The sequence below is a fragment of the Dermacentor silvarum genome, chromosome 6 (assembly GCF_013339745.2).
Source record: "Dermacentor silvarum isolate Dsil-2018 chromosome 6, BIME_Dsil_1.4, whole genome shotgun sequence".
Lineage (NCBI taxonomy): Eukaryota > Metazoa > Arthropoda > Arachnida > Ixodida > Ixodidae > Dermacentor > Dermacentor silvarum.
In genome coordinates, this window is record NC_051159.1 from 169421775 (window position 1) to 169442063 (window position 20289).

A 20289-nucleotide genomic window follows, 5' to 3' on the forward strand; every position below is an offset into this window, starting at 1 on the left:
AACTGCTATGGCGTTACTGCCCAGGAGAAGACAACCAGTCAGATTTATTGACTACGAGCGTATCTGCAAAGATCCTACGTAGCTGTTGGAGGGGACCTGAATGGTTATCCCAGCCTATATCAACCTGGCCTACCGAATCAGACCTGAGCGCACTGATCAACGAAGAGTCAGAGTGTGACACGCAACATGTACTTCGTCAAGCACCGAGAAAAGTGCACGCACTGACTGACTTAAGAAAGTTTGGCAACCTACAGAAGCTCCTGCGCGTCACTTCCTGGGTATCTTCACTTTGTCCTGCTAATTTCCTGGTCGGACGATCATTTTTTTCCTTCTCCAGAACGAACCGTAATTGACTACGAAGCTCGAAGTGCTCAGGCTACTCGACGCGACCTCAGAAAGAAGTTGCAATAACGCCAGAAGTTCGTGGACCACCTGTGGATCCCATGGAAGAAAGAGCATCTCCACGAGCTGTGGGCACTTCACCTCAACCCATCGCATCCTAGTAACAGTCTACAAGTATATTACGCGGTACTCATCGAGGAGCTTAACATATTTAGAGGTATTTGGCCACTGGTAGGAGTCGTGGACGCCTTCCCTGGTCAAGATGGAATAATACAAGCCTTCCATGTGAAAACTCAAGATGGTACGTTTATAAGAATGCCAGTGCAGAAATTGTACAAGCTCGAATTGGATAAAGCTACTGGAACGCGGGAGTATGTAGAGAAATACGAATAAACGTGTGCAGGGGGGCACTGCGAGAAAAAAAGAAGTTCGAGTGATGAGTAGCTCTTTGTCTGGCTTCTTCGCGTCTCGTTAGTTTTCTACATGGGCAACGTTGTATACGATCAACGATTTAACCCTGTCACTTCTGCTGGAGTCCGCAAGGCGGGCCCTAGCAAAAGCCAGACAAGGAAAAAGGAAAAAATAAATTTGGCATCGTTCTGGAATTGACATGCACCTGAGCAATCAGTGTCGGTTTTCTTTGTAACTGCGAGCTCTGTTACTTACTGGTGAATGTGTAATTTTCAATTTCATATTGACTAGATTATACGAGGTAACATTTTGATACAGATTTATCTATGGTTTTGATTATTTCACTGTTTTAAGGGAGGCGTCCAGCGCGAATAGCTTGTCACAAGACAGGTTGTTGAGGGTTATTGCTGACTATCTTAAGCTTACCATTGCTTCCAGCAGCGCTGACGATGTTGGGTGATATTGTGCACTGCGGGATGTTGTCAATGCCTGAATTAAAATAATGAACACTTTATTCTATTTTTTGTGAATGCCATGTATGAACGCATCATTTAAACTATGGGTTCTGGATTTACGTTCTCTCGTTATATTTTGTTGAATCTGTAAAAGGTCAGCAACAGCAATGAAAACAACAAAAATAAGCGCTCCCTGTCACACTTAGGTGGAAAATTACACTAAACTTGACAAACTGGTTGCTCATGCAAGAAAAACCGGATAAATTGAATACACGATTTCCGTTGCGGCATGTTTACTGCGCGCATCTTAACCATATGTGCAATGTTGACATGATCCTGCTTGCACAGAACAGCTGCCCCGCTTAAGTGAGTATGTCGTTTTTCACGGCCTTCAAAAGTTTGACCTATCAGAATAATGATCTATAATGTCACTTCATTCATATGGCTTCAGTTCCTCCCACATGTTGCACACAGACTGAAGAAGGTGCGTTTGGTTGACGTTGCCTTCCTTTCCAATTTCCATGTAATCTCGTTCTTCACCAAACTTCGGCCAGGGAGTGTTGTCAGGAACATGTGGCACTCTGAAATATAGCGAATTTTAAACAATAAACTGTTTTCACTCAAGTGTTGCGAGAAAGCTGTCACTGAATCTTTCTAGAATAGTTTGAGTCGGTATACTTTTATATTAAGGTTTGCTTCAAATGGAGCAAGACCAAGACCAAGACCTACAGCCAAACCTTGATGTAGAGATCCAATTAATTAACCAGTTATTAGATACAGCAAACGAAATTTAAACATTAGCTTGGGCATGCTTTATTTCGATAAGTGTTCTGCAATGAAGAAAATGAAAATGAAAAATTCAAGGTGTAATGTGGTAAGGTAGCAGTGAAATATCGACTAACTTGCAAAAGTAACCCACAATGCAGTTTTTTTTTGGGGTCTGAATCATCTCATGCACGGAGACACTACTTTTTTGCGGTTCTACATTTTATAACCAAGAAAGAAAGCTTATTTTGGGCTCGGTAGAGATGTTAATTTGCTATGATCTCGAATGTCCCCTTTTTCAAATAAGTGTGCGTTAAGGAAAGCAGACACGAAAGTTCATAGCAATCTTTATGTCGAGTTTTATAAGAAATACGGGCTGCAGTGTACAAAATTTTGTTGCGAATGCAGTTTTGTAGTATCAAAGGCGGATACGTTTAAATATATATTGAGGATCTTCGTATGTTCAAGCTAGTAAGTGGGCGCGACGAGTCGATTCCTCCCGCCACGATCAAACAGCAGTACAACACTCGCCTCTGCAGTTTCATGCTATACGATCAGGGTGACATAAGAAAAATTGAGCTGAGAAGGATAGGGAGAACCATATCATCAGTTGGTATTTTTTGCATTCTTGAGAATCAGTGTTGGCTAATGCAATGCAAAATCTGCTGCTACTTGGAAGCAAATTACAACCTGGTATGCAGTGTTCATAATATGGTTACAAATGAGCGTGAAATCAACAGTTGGCTCAATCGAATCCAAACGTAAACATGAGAAGATGAGGAGGTTAGATTTAAGCTTTTTGTGTTTAGAAAGTAAAGCTTAAACGCTAGTAGCTGCTATTTCGTCACTTGAATGTGGGGTTGTCAATGATAGCTTGGGGCACACTACGACCCACAAATAAGCGCATTGAATTAGCAAAAATAGCGCTCCGATGGCTTACCCGGTATAGCTGAAAGTAGAAATAATGTGCATGAAGTTCTCAGCGGCTTTGGCGTCATCCTCGGAGACATTGGTTTCAAGTTGAAATACTGATCCAAGAGCAAAAGCAATTTCATCCGCATGAGTCGGGCGCACCCACTTTGGCCACCCAATATTTGCTGGCTGCTGCGAGAACTGGTACATGAAGACAGTCGTGTCTGAGCCGAGAAACCTTTTAACAAATCCTAGCGTCGGGCAACCCAGCTGGCTGTCACCCAGCAGGTCAGCAGCCGCGTGCACAGATTCGATGCCATCGCGCACATTCGAACCACCGAAGTAGTGATCGATGACTGACTGAGATTCCCGGTCCAACAGCGTGATCATCATACCTTTGGCGAAAAAGATCATTGTCTTCTTTGTGATGTCCGCCGCATCAGTGTCATCACGGAACCGCTTAGCCACAAAGTCTACGAGTCCATCGCCTTCAGCCGATGAAATGCCAGCCAGTAGCTCGTGTACATTTAGCTTTCGGCTCTTCAGCGCTTGTCCTGGTTTTACGGGTATCAGGTCGTCTCCAACTACTGGGAAAAAACCATCGAGACCCTCGGTTGTGAAAGTGGCAGTTGCATTCAAGATCTCTGCGACATCCTTTGATCGCATGCAGTTCACGGTGGATTTGACACTGCTTGAGTCCTTTCTTGGTGAACCGCAATCAAGCATCTCTGCCAGAACACGAGCTCTGTGGCGAGCCTGATTCTTGCTGTTCTCAAGCGTAGTTGTGAAAGGGCTTCCGCTCTGCATGATGGCACGGCGGAACAGTCCCTTGCTTCTAGGAGATACCAAGTGAACACCTACAGAATAAGATCCCGCACTCTCACCGACCAAGGTTATCTGGTCCGGATCTCCACCGAAAGCCTTGGCATTGTTTTTGATCCAGAGAAGTGCTAGGAGCTGGTCATGAAGGCCCATGTTACCTGGTGCATCTTCGGTGCCCATGTTAAGAAATCCGAAGGCACCAAGCCGATACGCAATAGTAACCGCGACAAGATCTCCTCTGGCCGACAACTCAGAGGCATCGTGAAGTTTCATTGAAATGCCACCGTACGAAAAGAAACCTCCGTGAATGTAAACGACAACAGGCTTCAGGGATGCGCCGTTACTGGGTGGACTGTAGATATTCAGAAAAAGACAGTCTTCTGATATGGGTTCGGTGTGTTTAACCAGATAGTAGCTGTTGAAGTTCAGCGGCAACTGAGGGCACATTGGTGGTAGGGCCGTTGCGCTAAAGACTCCCGCCCATGGCTTTCTTTCTTCCGTTTTCTTGAATCGAGCTGTGCCTACCGGTGGTTCCGCATAAGGAATACCCAAAAACGCACTGCACTGGTTTGGTTCTTGTGGGGATAACAATTCCTCTCAAGCACCCCGTTGTAGTGTTGACAGTCACGTCGGAATTTTGTTGGCTACTTAGCTCCAGAAACATGAACAGGATGCATGACCACGCCGTGGACCTCATTTTCTGTAAAAGATAAGAAAAGAAAGGCACTAGTTCATCATGTTCATGCTTGACCCATTAGTACTGCATTTGTGCAGCACTGTGCAGCTTTGTGCACCAACTCACCCAGCAGCGGATTAACAGCTAACATTAAGTGAACTGTGTATGACATTTTTCAAAACTATATGTTAAATTGATGAGCACAAGGAGGAAGGGCTCTATATGTATATTGCAGGTTGAAAAACACTAATATGATCTAGCTAGAACTTGAGGATCTTGCTGTGAGCCATCTGAAGCGTTTATTTCCTAACAGTTATAAGTCACGTAAGTCAGTTTGTTCGTCATGAATGTCAGAAAGTACGCGCGCCAAAAAGCGGCGACAACAACGAACCAATGATTAGGGGATTCGGGGACACAATTCCCCATGAGAATGAGAGATGCGAAAGAAATGGCTAAAAGAACGTGAACCGAACGAGACGCTCAAGGAGGTTAGTCCCTCTTCTGTCCTTGTGCTCCCGGAATTCATTTCGTGTTACGCCGATTCCTCAGCTATCAAGCACAGTTTCTGATGAACAGGCCACAGGAATCGCGTTTCAGCATCGTTACAGTTGGGCGAACTTGTCATGATCAACAGGATCATATTCAGCAGTTAACGTTTCAACATAGCTGGTATATTGCAATTATCACCTTTGCTCGATTTTGCTTTTTTATCATGTACCGCTCAAGACCGATCGGTCGTGGTGATAATGTGGGAGGAGCGCCGCTGAAATCACTGAATAAGCTCGGAAACAAAAACAATTGAAATGAAATCCTTACATTATACCGGTCATGGGTTGCTATTAAGAGGCTGTCTTGGGTCCTAACAGTGAAGATTTCGTGAGTGTCAATAGCGTTTATAATTTATTCCCTTGATGTAAGACTTTAAGGTTTATTTCACACAGGTACGATCGGCTATACAGCAACGTGCAGATGAAAGCACGGAAATCTGATAAAGCAGTTGTCTTCAATATCCAACAAATAAAGTGAACATTACCCTGAAGTGAATGTCAGGCACCTTTTTTTTGTACACGACGCTGTGTGGAGGACACAATATGCATTCATGTGTCCGAATCGTTGGCAAAATGCACCAAGCGTTGCAGCCAGAAGTGATATGGGGAGTATCTTACCTCTGATAATCAGCGCGTCGATTTCAGGACCAAATTAATCAGGGTGCGTTGCTGTCCGGTTCAGTGGCTTGCTCACAGTCAAACGAAGACTAGAGCAAATGCCATGGTTCTCTTCAGAGACAGCGGGGCTGTGCTCGATAGCCGCGTCTTTGCTTCCGTCCTTCCCCGAGGCCTTGAGCGTGTTTTTTCGCTTCGCTGCCTTCGAACGGCGTTAGCTTACTACACAACGCAGATTCTTGTAATGACGCCATGCAATCACATAACGTCGCAACCCCACGCCTTAATGTATCCGAAGAACCAGGAAATGAGAGAAGAGGAAGCCAAGGACATCTTTATTTTTCCAACCGAGGTAGACAGAATTACTGAAAACGGCGAGGTCGGATTGTTTTCACCTTGTAGCTATACAGATGCATGTAGTGGGGGAGAGAAATGAATGCCACGAGTCCGAACTTCGTAGTGGCGACAAGTAAGTGAATTTATATGGAAGCTCTCCGGCTGCGGCTACGCAATCGCACGTGGTATTTTCACAATGTAGCAGTTTCGAATTTATTCTTTTTTTTCAATTTGTATTCTTTCCGTACTACCAGTTCGTGTTTGTTTCTTGTTTGCCAGTCTTTGGCTATTCTACTTATTCGATATACATATTTATCTACTTACCTAAATTTTTGGCCGAATTAACACTACTCTACCAATACTCGCAATAATAATTTCCAATTGGCGAAACAAGTTAATGAAAACATCGAATCAACTGGAAAAGAAAAATAATTCACGCAACAATGACGAGCCGCCTCACTGTGAATAATTAGCTCCCATTTTAAATATAAATTTCTAGCTTTAGCGTGGATGAAGTGGTTGTATCTGGGAATGCTATTTGTTTGGAAGTAATAAACCATACTCACCCAACTAGGGCATGTTAGCGCAAAATATTGCAACAGACACAAACATAAAAGGGCTAAGAGCAAACTTTAGAGTATATCAAATGATTAATAACAAGAAACTATCCACGTATATATTACTACTTGGAGCGCACGCATCCCGGTTATATCCTTGCGTTACTGCGCAACCAGAACCCCAACGAAAATCACGGAGGTCCAAAAAGTAGCGTTTGTTAAGTGATATTGGACTTCCTGCAAGTCGAAGAAGTTATGTAAATAGGCCTGAAAGAAGCCCGCAAGAGCACGCGAAAAGTGCCGCGCGATTAGTCGCATGGCACTTCGTTGTGTTTTGCGGGCTTTCTTTAACGCGTGGAAAAACACTTTATGTTGCATGTATAGAGCAACAGAAAGATAAATGGAGAATTTTTCATGATGGCCTACAATTTTCTGGTTTACAATATTGGTGTGATTATAATATTTAAGAAGTTAATTATTTATTGTGACTAATTATGTAATTAGGCAAAATGCAGAACTAGTCTGTCTGACTTTCTCCAAGTGACGGCAAGCAAAATTACGTTGGTTCTTTGCGGCTGTGTGGCACTCGCATATTTTTACATTTTGGCACAAATTACGAGAGACACCCTTTATAAAGACTGTATGCTGACCGACAAAATAGGGCCAGAAAGTCAACCTTTGATCTGCGTAGTAAAAAATAAATTCCAACAAAAAGCCTGAACATTTGATGTCGGCTCATAGACATTTCTAAAGCATACTGACCTGTTAATGGAATAGCGCATTATATTCAACCAATTGTTTGAGTTAATAAATTTTGTTTATCCAGCCATTCGGTACATGCCACTGGGTGCGTGCCTATTTTTGGCTAATCCTCCAGTATAGCCATGTGACACAAAAGGCACAGAATCATTAAATGTTGCTAGATATGTGCTGTTCTTCTATACCTGTATCGCCATATTCTTCTCTCGAGAAACATGACACATCCACTTCGCTCTCATGACGTCATTGTGACGACTTCTGACACTCTGCGTACACGTGATTTAGTGTTTTAATTATCGCATAGCTTGTGAACGGTGCAGTGCACAAATATAACAATTGAATGAGATTGAGGTTCTGAACTTAGAAAAAAAAAACACAATGCACGACGTTGCACGCTGCATATGATAAACGTAAACACATTTGCATACATCGCCGTTAGTTGTATAAGATTCAATACACGCATTGGCTAAAGCTTGGCTTAACATAGATTCCAACATGCGGATTGGATCTGAAAAATTTTTTTTACTTACAATATGCTAATTCGGTAAATAAGATATTGTTGCGTTTGTCCCATGTAAGCCTTTTCACTTGTCATGAGTGCGGAATAAACAACTACAGTGGGGCATTCAATGAAGGCAAAGTAGCGCCTGAAGCTCTGTCCTCGGGTTTGCGCTGAAAGCAAACGAGGGTGCCAAGCAAGATAGGAACAATTAAGCAGAAAACAAAGGTCGGAAGCGTGGATTTGCGTTCGTTAACCGTGACCGCACGTAAACCGCCGTCGTGTACTTCTTGAGTGCAATGGCTCTAAGAGGTGGTCGGCTATTCGTGCAGCACAAAAGTGTAGAGATTGCGTCAGCCTGTCGAGCTGTAAAAGCATCCTCTATGTTTTCGCCACGTAGGAACTTCAAAACTTCAATCATGAATGCTTGCTGAAGCGAGCTGTCAGAATCAGACACACAATGATTACTTACTCTCTAAGTTTGACAGGTTCTCGCAGCAGCTATGGCTGGCGGTGTACTCGTGCATCTCTCCAGTGCGCAATATGACACTGAAGAGCAATGTGAACACAGGAGCACGTGATCTGAGAGCATTGCCGTGCTTTCTATACCTGTCGCTTAAGGAAGTCTAAGCTCAAATGTGGCTATGTTCTAGTGTTAGATATTGCGCACATGCGCAGAGTTTGAAAGCCCCAGGTAGAATGCGCGGCAAGGCTCTCAGACTACACGCTGGGGCGTCCGCATTTTCTTAATTTACCCTGCACATCGATAGCCTTAGATTTAAGTCATGCTAACCATTAAAACTATAAACGAAGAGCGGCAAGAAAAACAAACACGTTTTTTATTAGCAAATATTAGTTGCATAAGCAGCCTGTGCGCTTTTTTCATTCGTATATTGAGATTGTGAAATGCTGCAGTATCAGCAGTAATTAGTGAATAGTAAGCAGTCGGGAGTTGCTTCGCAGCTACATTAATCTTGCGTGCGCTGAGCTGACATACAAATCAGTTTGCTTAGAAACGAGCTTCGCGGGCCCGATGTAGTCTTCTCTTCTCGAGAACAATGTATGGTTTGAATATTGGGGGCATTAAGTCAACTTTTCTGATATATCCTCGGACACCGCCCAGCGATGCTTGGCTACATTATGTTTAGAAAACCTGCAATAGGGTGGAATAAAGAGTGAGAACTTTGAAAAGCAAACTTCGGGGACCAGCTTTATCCGCCTCTTCCAGATAACCCATGCATCCGAAGACTACCAGAGCACTTCAGCCAATGTAGACAGTGCAGCTCACTATAAACATACTTTGGTTTGTTTTTGGTGCAAGTCATGTGTAGATTTCCTCAGATGTTCACAGTTCTGAAGCAACTCTGTTGACAATAACTTTCCGTGTCCGCTTGCCTCCTTTAATTGACGCCACACTGTATTAACAGATTCATCCAAGGCAGCTAACACGCTTTTTGCCTTGCTGTCCCTGTCTACCATGGGTGTCGCGAAGGCCAACATGCATGGATCATTACATAAACTACTGCATTTACACGGCCATTACATAAGTGGAGCGGTTTTTATCGCAATTAGCTGCAGGCACCAGTGAAAGGTTCGGTCTGTTGAGAACGATAAGATTGTTAAAGCAGCTAATGATCTCAGTGGAACAGCAACCTATTTTAATTTTACCAAGTTGTAGCCAGATGAAGCACTATTTAATGGGTACTTTCGAAACCTCCTCGAAGGCCTAAGACGAAACCAAAAGCCTGTCAAAGCGCTCTAATATTTGAACCACAGAAACAAACTGTTTTAAATTATATGCCTGTCTATCGTGATTATCTACGCTTCATACCAAGAACTTAAGAACATCTTGGCCTTCTACCCTAATCATTTTCCTCAATATTATTTTTCTTCTAACAATTTCGTATGATTTGCACTTGGGTTGTTGCTTTTGAATAGTGTTCTTTTTGTGTGTGTGCGTCTACTTTGTCAACATCCTAGACCTATCTCAAGTCACTGTCTTAACGACTTTCCTTGACGGTGCCTTGCAACTTAGACTTGAGAGCATCTAGTTTCCGCTTACCATCACCATTACCCTTTATTGCTTTAGGATAGGCAAGAACTCAGACTTGTTGTTGAAACAGTGTAACATAAACAGGTTTCTTGGGGAAGCACGTTCATACGTGCTTATACGCAGGAGCACGTGATCTGAGAGCATTGCCGTGCTTCGTCACACGTCACATTTTACCGACACAGCATATTCAAAATCAAGCCACCTGCACCATCACTAGAACTCCTAACTGCTCCAAATTTGACTACCCTATACCCCGTGAATTTACTCAGTATAGTGATTGTTCTTTTTCGATATTCTCTACAATTTATTCTCTACAACTGAGTCACCAATCAGCTACAATACAACTTCACTCATCTCAACTTTCTCATTCCTATATGCTATTTCCTATAAGCAATATTATTGCGACAGCAATTATATGGACACGTCAGGTGAATTTTCGCCATCGTCATAACCCACTGTACCGTGATCAAGCGCATGCTATTGGGGGGGGGGGGGGGGGAGGTAAACGGGCATTTCCTCCCCCAGCCCGACGATGGGTGCACATGCTTGGGTGCGTGCATCACCCTCGCCCTACCTTGGCGGTAATCTCCAGTGGGCGCAAAGGCGAAGTTGTGTCAAGATGGCTGGTGGCTGCATGTGCGCAGTCTTAACGTGCGCCTAGTGCTTGAGGTCGCGCAGTCGATAATTTCGGAGATGCGTTGAAGCGAGAGTCAGCACGAGCGTTCGCTCCGCTCTCTTTGCGCTCATCATCACATCAGCGCAGTGACAGCGAGTGTGCACTGTCATCGAGTGGCTTCTGTTCATTTCAGCCTGTGCGCACGTGACGCCATGCTTTATAATTTAGTGAGCGAATATTTGCTGCTATTTATTCAGCCGATAAAACTACGATCCTTTCTTCATCTATTTGTGTGATTCTTTGACTCTTTACTATCGCTTAAAGTTTTCGCCTTTCGGGTGACACTACGACTTTTTTACTTCTTATATCTCACACTAATTACAGTCAAATGATTTCAGCATACGCGCCAATGAGATAACGGAATTACCTACCAAGGTCCCTAAAATAATTTCAATCATTCTCATCTTTTAAATCTAACCTTAGAACTTTTCTACAGCAATAAGTTCTCCCACATTAATTTTTTTTGTATTCCACTGTATTTTATATTATGTCTACTATTATCGCAATTAATAAGTGAAACGTTTGAAACGTCGTCTATCTGTTAACGCGGGTCCTGTGAACATGTGAACCAAATATTACTGCACTGTATGCAGCAGGGAATTTGCAATCTCGTGTCAAACAAAGCGAAACATCGCTTGCCCTCACTTCCGCAATACCGTCACACCACAAGCATCTGGCCTGCCAGCGCTGTTGTCTGATTTCGTGACCGCGAGATCATTCTCAGTAATACATAATTGATAATTTTGAGTTAAATCAATGAAAAATATATATGTCTGCCATCTCAAAAAGGCAGAAAAATTATTTCATCTTTGCCCTGCGCGTAGCTACGTGAGCTGCGCGTGTCCTCCGATATAGCAGCGGCGTGCTGCGTAGCGTAGTATACCACGGACGCCACGGGGTGTCGCGACGAACCCGCTGGCCACCACGACGCTCAACTTTTGGCCGGGGCTTTGCCCTCTTGGCTTCTCCGCTACGTAGCTTCAAGCGTGTTAGCGGAGGCGAAAAGAAAGAGAAAGCCGGGTATCGGTGCAATAACCCCACTTTGTAGTTCAACGATTCGAAAAAGTTTTGCGGCATGAGAATCGTGAGACGAAGACATTTAATAAGAGAGTAGGAGTGTGCGAATAGCGATTTTTGAAGCTGAATCGAATACGAATCGAATAGTGCAATAAACGAATAGAATCGTATATCGAATAGTTTTCGAACAGTTTTCGGATACTGAACAGCCGTTTTCCCAATTAATACGCGTATAAAGCGATGTTCAAATCCTGGTATTCCTGAAGTTAGCAAGTTTCTATCATTACATATTAAGTTATGTAGTGTTGTTTATTTATTAAAAGCACGAACGAAGCAGTAGGAGAAAACAAGTAGTTGCTTCTCATGCAAACTCTTCAAGAGTGCGAATGATCGCTGTATATATAGCCTGTAAAGTATAGCTACCTCAGCAACGTAGCCTGCAAGTTATCATGTTTTATGTGTATACTACGCCCGCGGAGGTAAAAATTTACCGTATGTTTCAGTATGCTTCAGCCACCAACAAGACTCTTTCATCGCCCTTTTCAACCAGATTCGTCCCACAATTTATAACACACCACAGCTGTCACAATGCGAGTTGGTGGCCCGTCTAAGGTGCATAGGCAGTTATTTGTGAATGCGGCGTTCAGACGAAGTCGGTGATACATAGTCTCAAGGTGAGAACTCCGCCACAGGGAGTTCACTTGAAGTATGTTCTTGTCACCAACTCAGCCATTGGGGCAAAACCCTCGCAGTAATAAATGGATGGTATAGGCCGAAACACATAGCTCAATTCCAGCTGCCTCCACCGTAAAGAGCACAAGTGCGTCACTTCGTATAGATAACTGAACAGGAATAGTCATCCGAACGCCGTTCTAACAAGTCAATGAACGTATCACCTGCCTTTTCTTTATCTCGTTTTGCGCTCTTGAACATGTCAATGCCGAGGTGTCGACATACCACTCGCGCTTACAACGCGCGTTGTTTGCATTCTGCACGCGTCTACTGTTAGGGACGGCGTGCGGCATCTCAACCTTGGACGTTGCCCGCCGGCCAAGGTTAACATGTTGCCCGCCGCTGCCCGCCTCTGCCCGCAGCGTTTAAAGCGCTGCGCTGCTGAGCTCAAGGTCATGGGATCAATCCCGGCAGCTGTAGACGCATTCCAATGTTGGCGGGATGCACTAACGTTAGTATGTTTAGATTTAGGTGCGTGGTATAGAGCCTCGGGTCATTGCTCGGGTGGTAAAAACTAATTCGGAGACCCCGCGGCGCCGCGCCTTATAATCAGATCGTGGTTTTGGCACGTATAAGACCACAGACCTTTGAAAGCCGTTCTTGATAGTCTTCAGGGTCGTCAAACTAATAAAAGAAAGCTCCCAGGAGATTGATGAAAGGGGATATGGTTTCATTTTCGCTATAGGTTGACAGACCGCTGTTGGGAGCTTTGTGGTCGGTCGTATACAGTACGTCCCACCCGAAACCTATTGCGGATAATGGCAACCTCGCTTGCACGTGCAACAATCGGCTAGCGAGTTTTTATTAGTGACCGGATACTTGTCCGATGAGCGAGGTTTATAGACAACGTATGCTCTACAAGACGGTACGTCGGTGATGAGTATCGCGGTCTCACATAGACATTCTGACGTGCGTACCTATCAGAAAATAAAATCTCACCACGTTCTTTCACACAGTGGTGCACAGATTAACCACTCCGTTTCTCATTATAAAATAAAGACGCGGGCTATTTTTATGAGGTGATACTGATTATTTCATCGACTGATCAAGAACAGTAAACTACGTCACTGTTCATGTCGTCGCACGGGTTCAGAATACTGGGGTATTACATTTCGCACATCTGGTAAGTTTTCCCGCTGGCCACCGCATCGGCGAACCACTAGGCCACCGCGGTTCCTCATGCGGTGGCCTAGCAGAAAAACTTAGCATATGTGCAAAATGTACTGCAATATTTATAATCTACAGGACGCCCAGAAAGTGACATATCTATTACACGAATTTCAGAAATGTCGCTCTTCTGTTTAAGCACAGCGTATCGCGCAAGTCGCGCACATGTTCATATGACTCACTCACAAACTTTTCAAAGTTCGCGCACATCGACATAAAGTTCGAAAGTAAATAATATGACGCTCCGATGAAAATGACACTGTCGTTTATAGCTGGTACCCCTTGTGCTATCTAAGCGCCGTGTTTTCGGCGCTGACGCTGTTGTTATATTGCCGTCCGCTAGGAAACATATGTGTGATACCCGCTATAGAGGACTGGCTAAGAATAAGGTGGAATATTCAAACTAACTGCAAGTAAAATTCCAGGACCGTAAACAATAAGTAAACGTTATGGGAACAGTGAAACTGCCTTTAAAACACGATTAAAAGCAAAAAAAAAGGAAAAGCAAAAAAAAAAGGAAAAAGCAATTGATGCTTCGCCGAAAGGCTAAGCATCAATTGCGATAGCAACTTAGTAGAGAGCTATACGGAGTAAGGATAGTAGTTTTATCAGCTGTATAAACTTGGACATGCAGCAGCACCAGCAACGCGCAGAATTGTTGTCGACGCCGTCGGCGTTTTGCCCACGTTCGCACCGAACGCGCGCGGCGTTGGTGACTGTTGCCGGTGCCTCTGGGAGCGGCTCGGAGGTTTTCGACGAGATAAGAATGCGACACTCGTCGAGCTGCGTCGGAAATCTTACCCACCTTCTCGCCTCGCAACGTTTTATTGCGATAGCAATTATATGGACACTCCAAAGCAGATTTCTGCCGTCGGCGTCGCCGTCGTCGTCGCCGTCGCCGTCGCCGTGAGGTTCCGTATGACGTCAATGGAGATGAAATCGTCGCCGTGCGCTGCCGAACGCTGTATGTGCGAGTGAAAGGGCGCGAGAGACGCGCGCTTTCACGGGGAGGGAACCCACGGCGGAGAACAAACGCGCGTTCTGCGCCGTGCTCCCTTAAGGGCTGCATAAGTAGGCGTCTCTTTCCTCCTTTACAATCACCATATATGTAGAGCAAACGCGCCTTCTTCCGACGCGCGAAAGGCCGTGGAGGGGGGGGGGGGAGGGGGGGAGGGAAGGGAGGCGACGTTTAGCTACGGCACCAAGTGCCTATTTATATCAAGGCTCCGGCAACAGTCACCAACGCAGCGCGCATCATGATCGGATGAGACTCTTGCTGCTTCTTCTTCTCTTCCCTTCCTTTGAACATCTTTATCTCCTTTTTCCCCTTCCCCTGACGCTGCGCCGTGCTCCCTATTGGGCAGCAGAAATAAGCGTCACTTTCTTCTTCAATAAAATCACTACTACTACACTTTTTGCGAACGCGGGCAAAACGCCGACGGCGTCAACAAGTTCTGCGTGTGGCCGGTGCTGCTGCATGTCCAAGTTTATACAGCTGATAAAGCTACTATCATTACTCCGTATAGTTCTCTACCGCAATTGATGCTTCGCCTTTCAGGTGAAACTGCGACAATTTTTTATATAAATGCGCATTTGGTGCCGTAGCTAAACGTCGCCTCCCCTCCCTCCCTTCCGTCCCCCCACGGCCTTTCGCGTGACGGAAAAAGTCGCGTTTGCTCTCTATACAGGGTGTCCCAGCTATCATGCAGCACGATTAAAAAAAAAGAGGAATGGCGTTACGCGAAGCAAACCTAGTGCGTATTGTTTCCAGTACAGTGGAGTAGCCGCCAGCAATGTTTTGGTTACTGATATTTAATTAGGTAATTGTAATTAATTATCTAACTCGAGAAGTACTGTCCTAATTATCAAAGTGTCAATGAGAAAGTTGTAGAGCAACATGAAAAACTCCCGGTACCGCTTTCTGTTGCTCAATACGTGCTACATAAAAGTGTTTTTCCGAGCGTGAAAGAAGCCCGCGAATACACACAAAGTGCCTCGAGCGGCTAGCCGCGCGGTAATTTTGCGTGTATTCGCGGGCTTCTTCACGCTCGGAAAAACACTTTTATGTAGCACGTATTGAGCAACAGAAAGCTCTATCTGGAATTTTTCCATGCTGCTCTACAACTTTCTCATTGACAATTTGATAATTAGGACAGTACTTAACGAGTTAGATAATTATTTACAATTAACTAATTCAATCTCAGTAACGAAACAATTACTGGCGGCTACTACAATGTACTGGAAACAATACGCACTAGGTTTGCTTCGCGTAACGCCATTCCTCTTTTTTATTGCGATAGCAATTATATGGACACTCCAAAGCAGATTTCTGCCGTCGGCGTCGCCGTCGCCGTCGCCGTGAGGTTCCGTATGACGTCAATGGAGATGAAATCGTCGCCGCGCGCCGCCGAACGCTGTATGTGCGAGTGAAAGGGCGCGAGGGACGCGCGCTTTCACGGGGAGTGAACGCACGGCGGAGAACAAACGAGCGTTCTGTGCCGTGCTCCCTTAAGGGCTGCAGAAGTAGGCGTCTCTTTCCTCCTTTACAATCACCATATATGTAGAGCAAACGCGCCTTCTTCTGACGCACGAAAGGCCGTGGGGGGGGGGGGGGGGAGGGGAGGGAAGGGAGGGGACGTTTAGCTGCGGCACCAAGTGCCTATTTATATCAGAGGCTCCGGCAACAGTCACCAACGCCGCACGCATTTTGAGCGAACGCGGGCAAAACGCCGACGGCGTCGACAACAGTTCTGCGTGTTGCCGGTGCTGCTGCATGTCGAAGTTTATACAGCTGATAAAGCTAATATCATTACTCCGTATAGCTTTCTACAAATTTGCTATCGCAATTGATGCTTCGCCTTTCAGGTGAAACTGCGACAACTTTTTAAAATCGTGCTGCGTGATAGCTGGGACACCCTGTATATGGTGATTGCAAAGGAGGATAGATAGATAAATAACTTTATTGAAGACCGAGGGAGGAGAGCCGGGTTTTACCCCGACCCCCCTGCGGGCCGCTCCCACGTTGGGACAGGCAGGGAGTACCTGCCCGCGGCATCATGGACCCCTTGGATTGCCCGAAGCTGACGGTGACGATCCGTGCTTTTGATGGCGGAATAAAAGCCTTCTCTTGAGTTGATTTTTGCCTTGAGTTCCTTGGGTATGTGGGGGAAGTCCCACATCATGTGTTCAAATGTACACACACACCCACAGTCCGGGCAAAGGAGGAAAGAGACGCTTAATTCTGCAGCCCTTCAGGGAACATGGCGTAGAAGGCGCGTTTGCTCTCCCACGTGCGTTCGCTCCCCGTGAAAGCCCGCGTCCCTCGCGCCCTTTCACTCGCACATACAGCGTTTGGAGCGCGGCGACGATTTCATCGCCGTTGACGTCATACGGAACCTCACGGCGACGGCGACGCCAACGGCAGAAATCCGCTTTGGAGTGTCCATATATAATTGCTATCGCAATAAAATGAACCGAGAAGCGCTTATTGAATACACGCAAGCGCGCACGCATGCACACACGCAAATGCACACGACCTAAATATACAGGGTGTCCCAACTATCATGCACCAATATTTAAAAAAATATGCAAATGCCACGTACGTAGCTGAACACAACCAAAGTAGCGTTGTTTGTCTTCGCCTGGAGATATTTAGATTATTTTTTGCATTCCACCTAATTTCATAATTAGTCTTAATTAATTAATCAACTTTTCTAAAATTATAATTACATGAAGAGTGTCAAAGGGGAAATTGTAGAGCAACATGAAAAACGCCCGTTAGAGCTTTCTGTTGCTCAATACGGGCTACATAAAAGTGCTTTTCTGAGCGTGAAGAAGCCCGCGAATACACGCAAAATTACCGAGCGACTGGCAGCTCGAGGCACTTTGCGTGTATTTGCGGGCTTCTTTCACGCTCAGAAAAACAGAAACTCGGTTAGCTAGATAGAGCTATATAGCGGGAAGTCATAGAAACTATTTAGTGCGGGATGTCACAATGTAGGCATGAGCACGTGCAGTCTCGAGCAAGCGCTTTCTCGGCTCGGAAGGGCCGCAAGAAACGCGTGATAATTGCTTCGCATACGCACAGCCTTGACAGCATGCGAAAAGAAGCAGATGCTGATTCCCTGTCTGGCCGTATACGCGTGCACAAGGGCGCGCACAGGGACGCCGACATGGCCATCGACCGCGCGTGGATTTTCTTTTTCCTCGTGCACCTATACTCCATCTCACGAGTACCTTGCAGCACTGCCCAAGGTAGGAGGCGTACACAGGCAGTATCCTTGCGCAGTGGTATATAGTTCCGAGCGTGACTGGCTGGTTATTGACTGCACGAGAGAGTTCTATTTTTGCTCGCTACATGATACGGTACAGCCATGCGTGACATGTCCATGCGCATGCACCTCGTATACCAACAATTACTGCGGCAGTTACCACCAGTAACCGTAATAGCCACCCTAACCATGATCACCTATAGCAACATGGCAGCGCTCATACAACGCCGACCACCGCTCCGATCCGAATTCGCGCTTGTTAGAATCAGAATCAGAAACAGTTTTTGTTTTTCTCAAGGAAAAATGGACCCCCGACAAAAAGCTGGTCATTGAGCAGCTTGACGAGGCCTGGGGCCCTACAGGCAGCGGCAACCGTGGCAAATCAAATCAGCAGTGTTTGTCGTACACCCGTACGAGAAAAAGCAATGTGAGAAAAGCAATAAAACAATAAAAGCAAACAGTAATACGAGAACAAAAGCAACACAATAAAAAAAGAGAAAAAAAAGAAAGAAAACATGGAATATATGTGTATGTATGAACACATGTGTATTGGCTCTCCGCCCTGTCAGCTATAGAAAAAACTGGCAAAATCCGTCATCGTAAGTCTCCTCTCAAGCTGAGGTCAGAGCATTAGGTATATTTCGTCGTAATTATTGAGATCGGTGGTTCGTTTTCACGCTGCTAGGACTACATACACGGCGCCGAGCCTTAAAACTGGTTTGATTTCTAGTTACCAGATGGTGCCACAGCATTAGCACTGGTGATGCGTTGACGATGCGGAACGCAATAAAGGCCTAATTGTTCACTGCCTAATTGATTTACTACGCTGCTCTAGAGCGGTACGGCATGGCAGTAGCGAGGAAACGCCAAGTAGACGCCAAGAAGACGCTGTGCCACAGGTGAAGATTTATGAGGGCGTTCGTCCCCACTACTTGCTAAGCAGGCTGCAAGGTAACTGCAGGGAAAGCGTACAGGTGATGCGAAGCCCTCTGTCTAATGCATGTAAGCAAAACATATGGTTATAGCGTCATAACATTTTAACACGAAAGTGTTTTATGCCAGGGGTCCACCAAGACTTCACTGACGTATTTCCGTCACGGAAATACGTCACACGAACATACACGAACATAATACAAAGAAAGAAACCAGAAGAAAAAGTTCCACAAACATGCAAAATTTGGAAATCGAACCCACGACCTCTCGGTCCGCGACGATAGATCGCCGAGCGTTTAACCCATTGCGCCACAAACGCATTTGCAGAGAGCTACACAGACGCGCCTTATATATCTAACACTCCTCCGTGTACCCGCGCTCTTGCTCGGGGCGGTGCCGCCGCCTACGAGCAGAAAAGAGAAGTACTGCATTATGACACTAACGCGCACCGACAGTGAACGCTTCGGTGGTCTCAGCACTACGACGCCTCGATGCCAGCATTCGAAGGGACGCTGGCATCAAGAAGCACTACCAACGCCACCTAGGTGGCGTTCACCGGCCGTACTCAGCACAGCGGAGCGTGGCCTCCGCAATTAGCTCTGAAAATGTTTCTGAAGTTGATCGCGGAGGCTGCAATTACGACGCGCTGTACGCGCTGATTTGACTCGGTGACGATTCAGTTACGTGCTTTGTCTTGCGCGTTGTAGTAGTGTGTCAGTTACGTGCTTCGTCTTTCGCGTTGTGCTAGCGTGTGCAGCGTAGTGCAGCTTCCATATGCACGACGGTTGCTCATGGTCATCGACGTTGGTAGTCGTGATGGAGGAGACGTGCCACCAGGCGTCAGCGTGGGTGCATCAACGCCTAAGGGCGCTTTAGCCACAAAACACCAATAGACATTATATATCAATGTGCAATAAACATTACACTACTTCTGTGAAGACACGTTTCACTTTCGTGTTCTATACCGATTCCTATATAAGAGGGATCAACCACATTTTTTTTGCGTGAATCCACCAACCATGCAGCATGTACCGACAGGATGGTAAGCAGATGCTGAGCAGACGACGCGGCGCGGATGAGCCCATCTCGAGGGGCATTCGGCCTTCCTATTGGTTAGGAATTCTTGAAGCTTCACAGTGCTGCAAGGAACTACTCAGACAGAGTATAGTGTATAAACAATGAAAACGCTATGATCCATGCGTGTGTTCTGAAGGCGCATGTCAATTTTGTTCGTAAAAAGACGGCCTGATTTGTGGTCTAATTTGATAACTAAAAGAGAAGCATTGAAACGCAAGCGTCACACGCCAGTATACGACGAAGCACACAGTCACTGCTAAAGTACCAGTTGGGAAATGACAGGAGAAGCTTTGATATATATAATTTTATGTACCCGGCAAGCAAGAAAATTTGTTATGGACGATAGTAAATTAATTAGTTTAGAATTATATAATGACTAAATTGAATGATTAATCCAAAATGCTTTTAAAATATCACCCATACGAAGCCTGCTGGTTAAATACTGAATCCTGATAATACTGAAATGAATATCAATTTCGTGGTCATGTGAAGGTTTCGTCTGCATTAGTACCAAATCTTGTATTGTCTTTAGCAAAAATTAAAACCATCGAAACCTTGTCAGAACCCGAGATCGACTACAGTGACCGAGAATATATAACCACCACGCTGTCGTGCAAACTACGGCAAGCAAATAATTACTTGACAACAATGATAGCTGACCTGTTA

General features: G+C 45.3%; 1 protein-coding gene across 1 annotated transcript; it reads right to left on the minus strand.

The window, feature by feature from the left end:
- Positions 1-1484: 1484 nt before the first annotated feature.
- On the minus strand, positions 1485-5784 carry LOC119456379 (cholinesterase 1). The gene is made up of 3 exons (XM_037718102.2): positions 5550-5784; positions 2914-4407; positions 1485-1789 (listed from the first exon to the last, which is right to left on the minus strand). The coding sequence occupies exons 2-3, from the start codon at positions 4152-4154 to the stop codon at positions 1642-1644; spliced, it is 1389 nt and encodes a 462-aa protein (XP_037574030.1). The 5' UTR covers positions 4155-4407; positions 5550-5784; the 3' UTR covers positions 1485-1641.
- Between the last annotated feature and the right edge of the window lie 14505 nt (positions 5785-20289).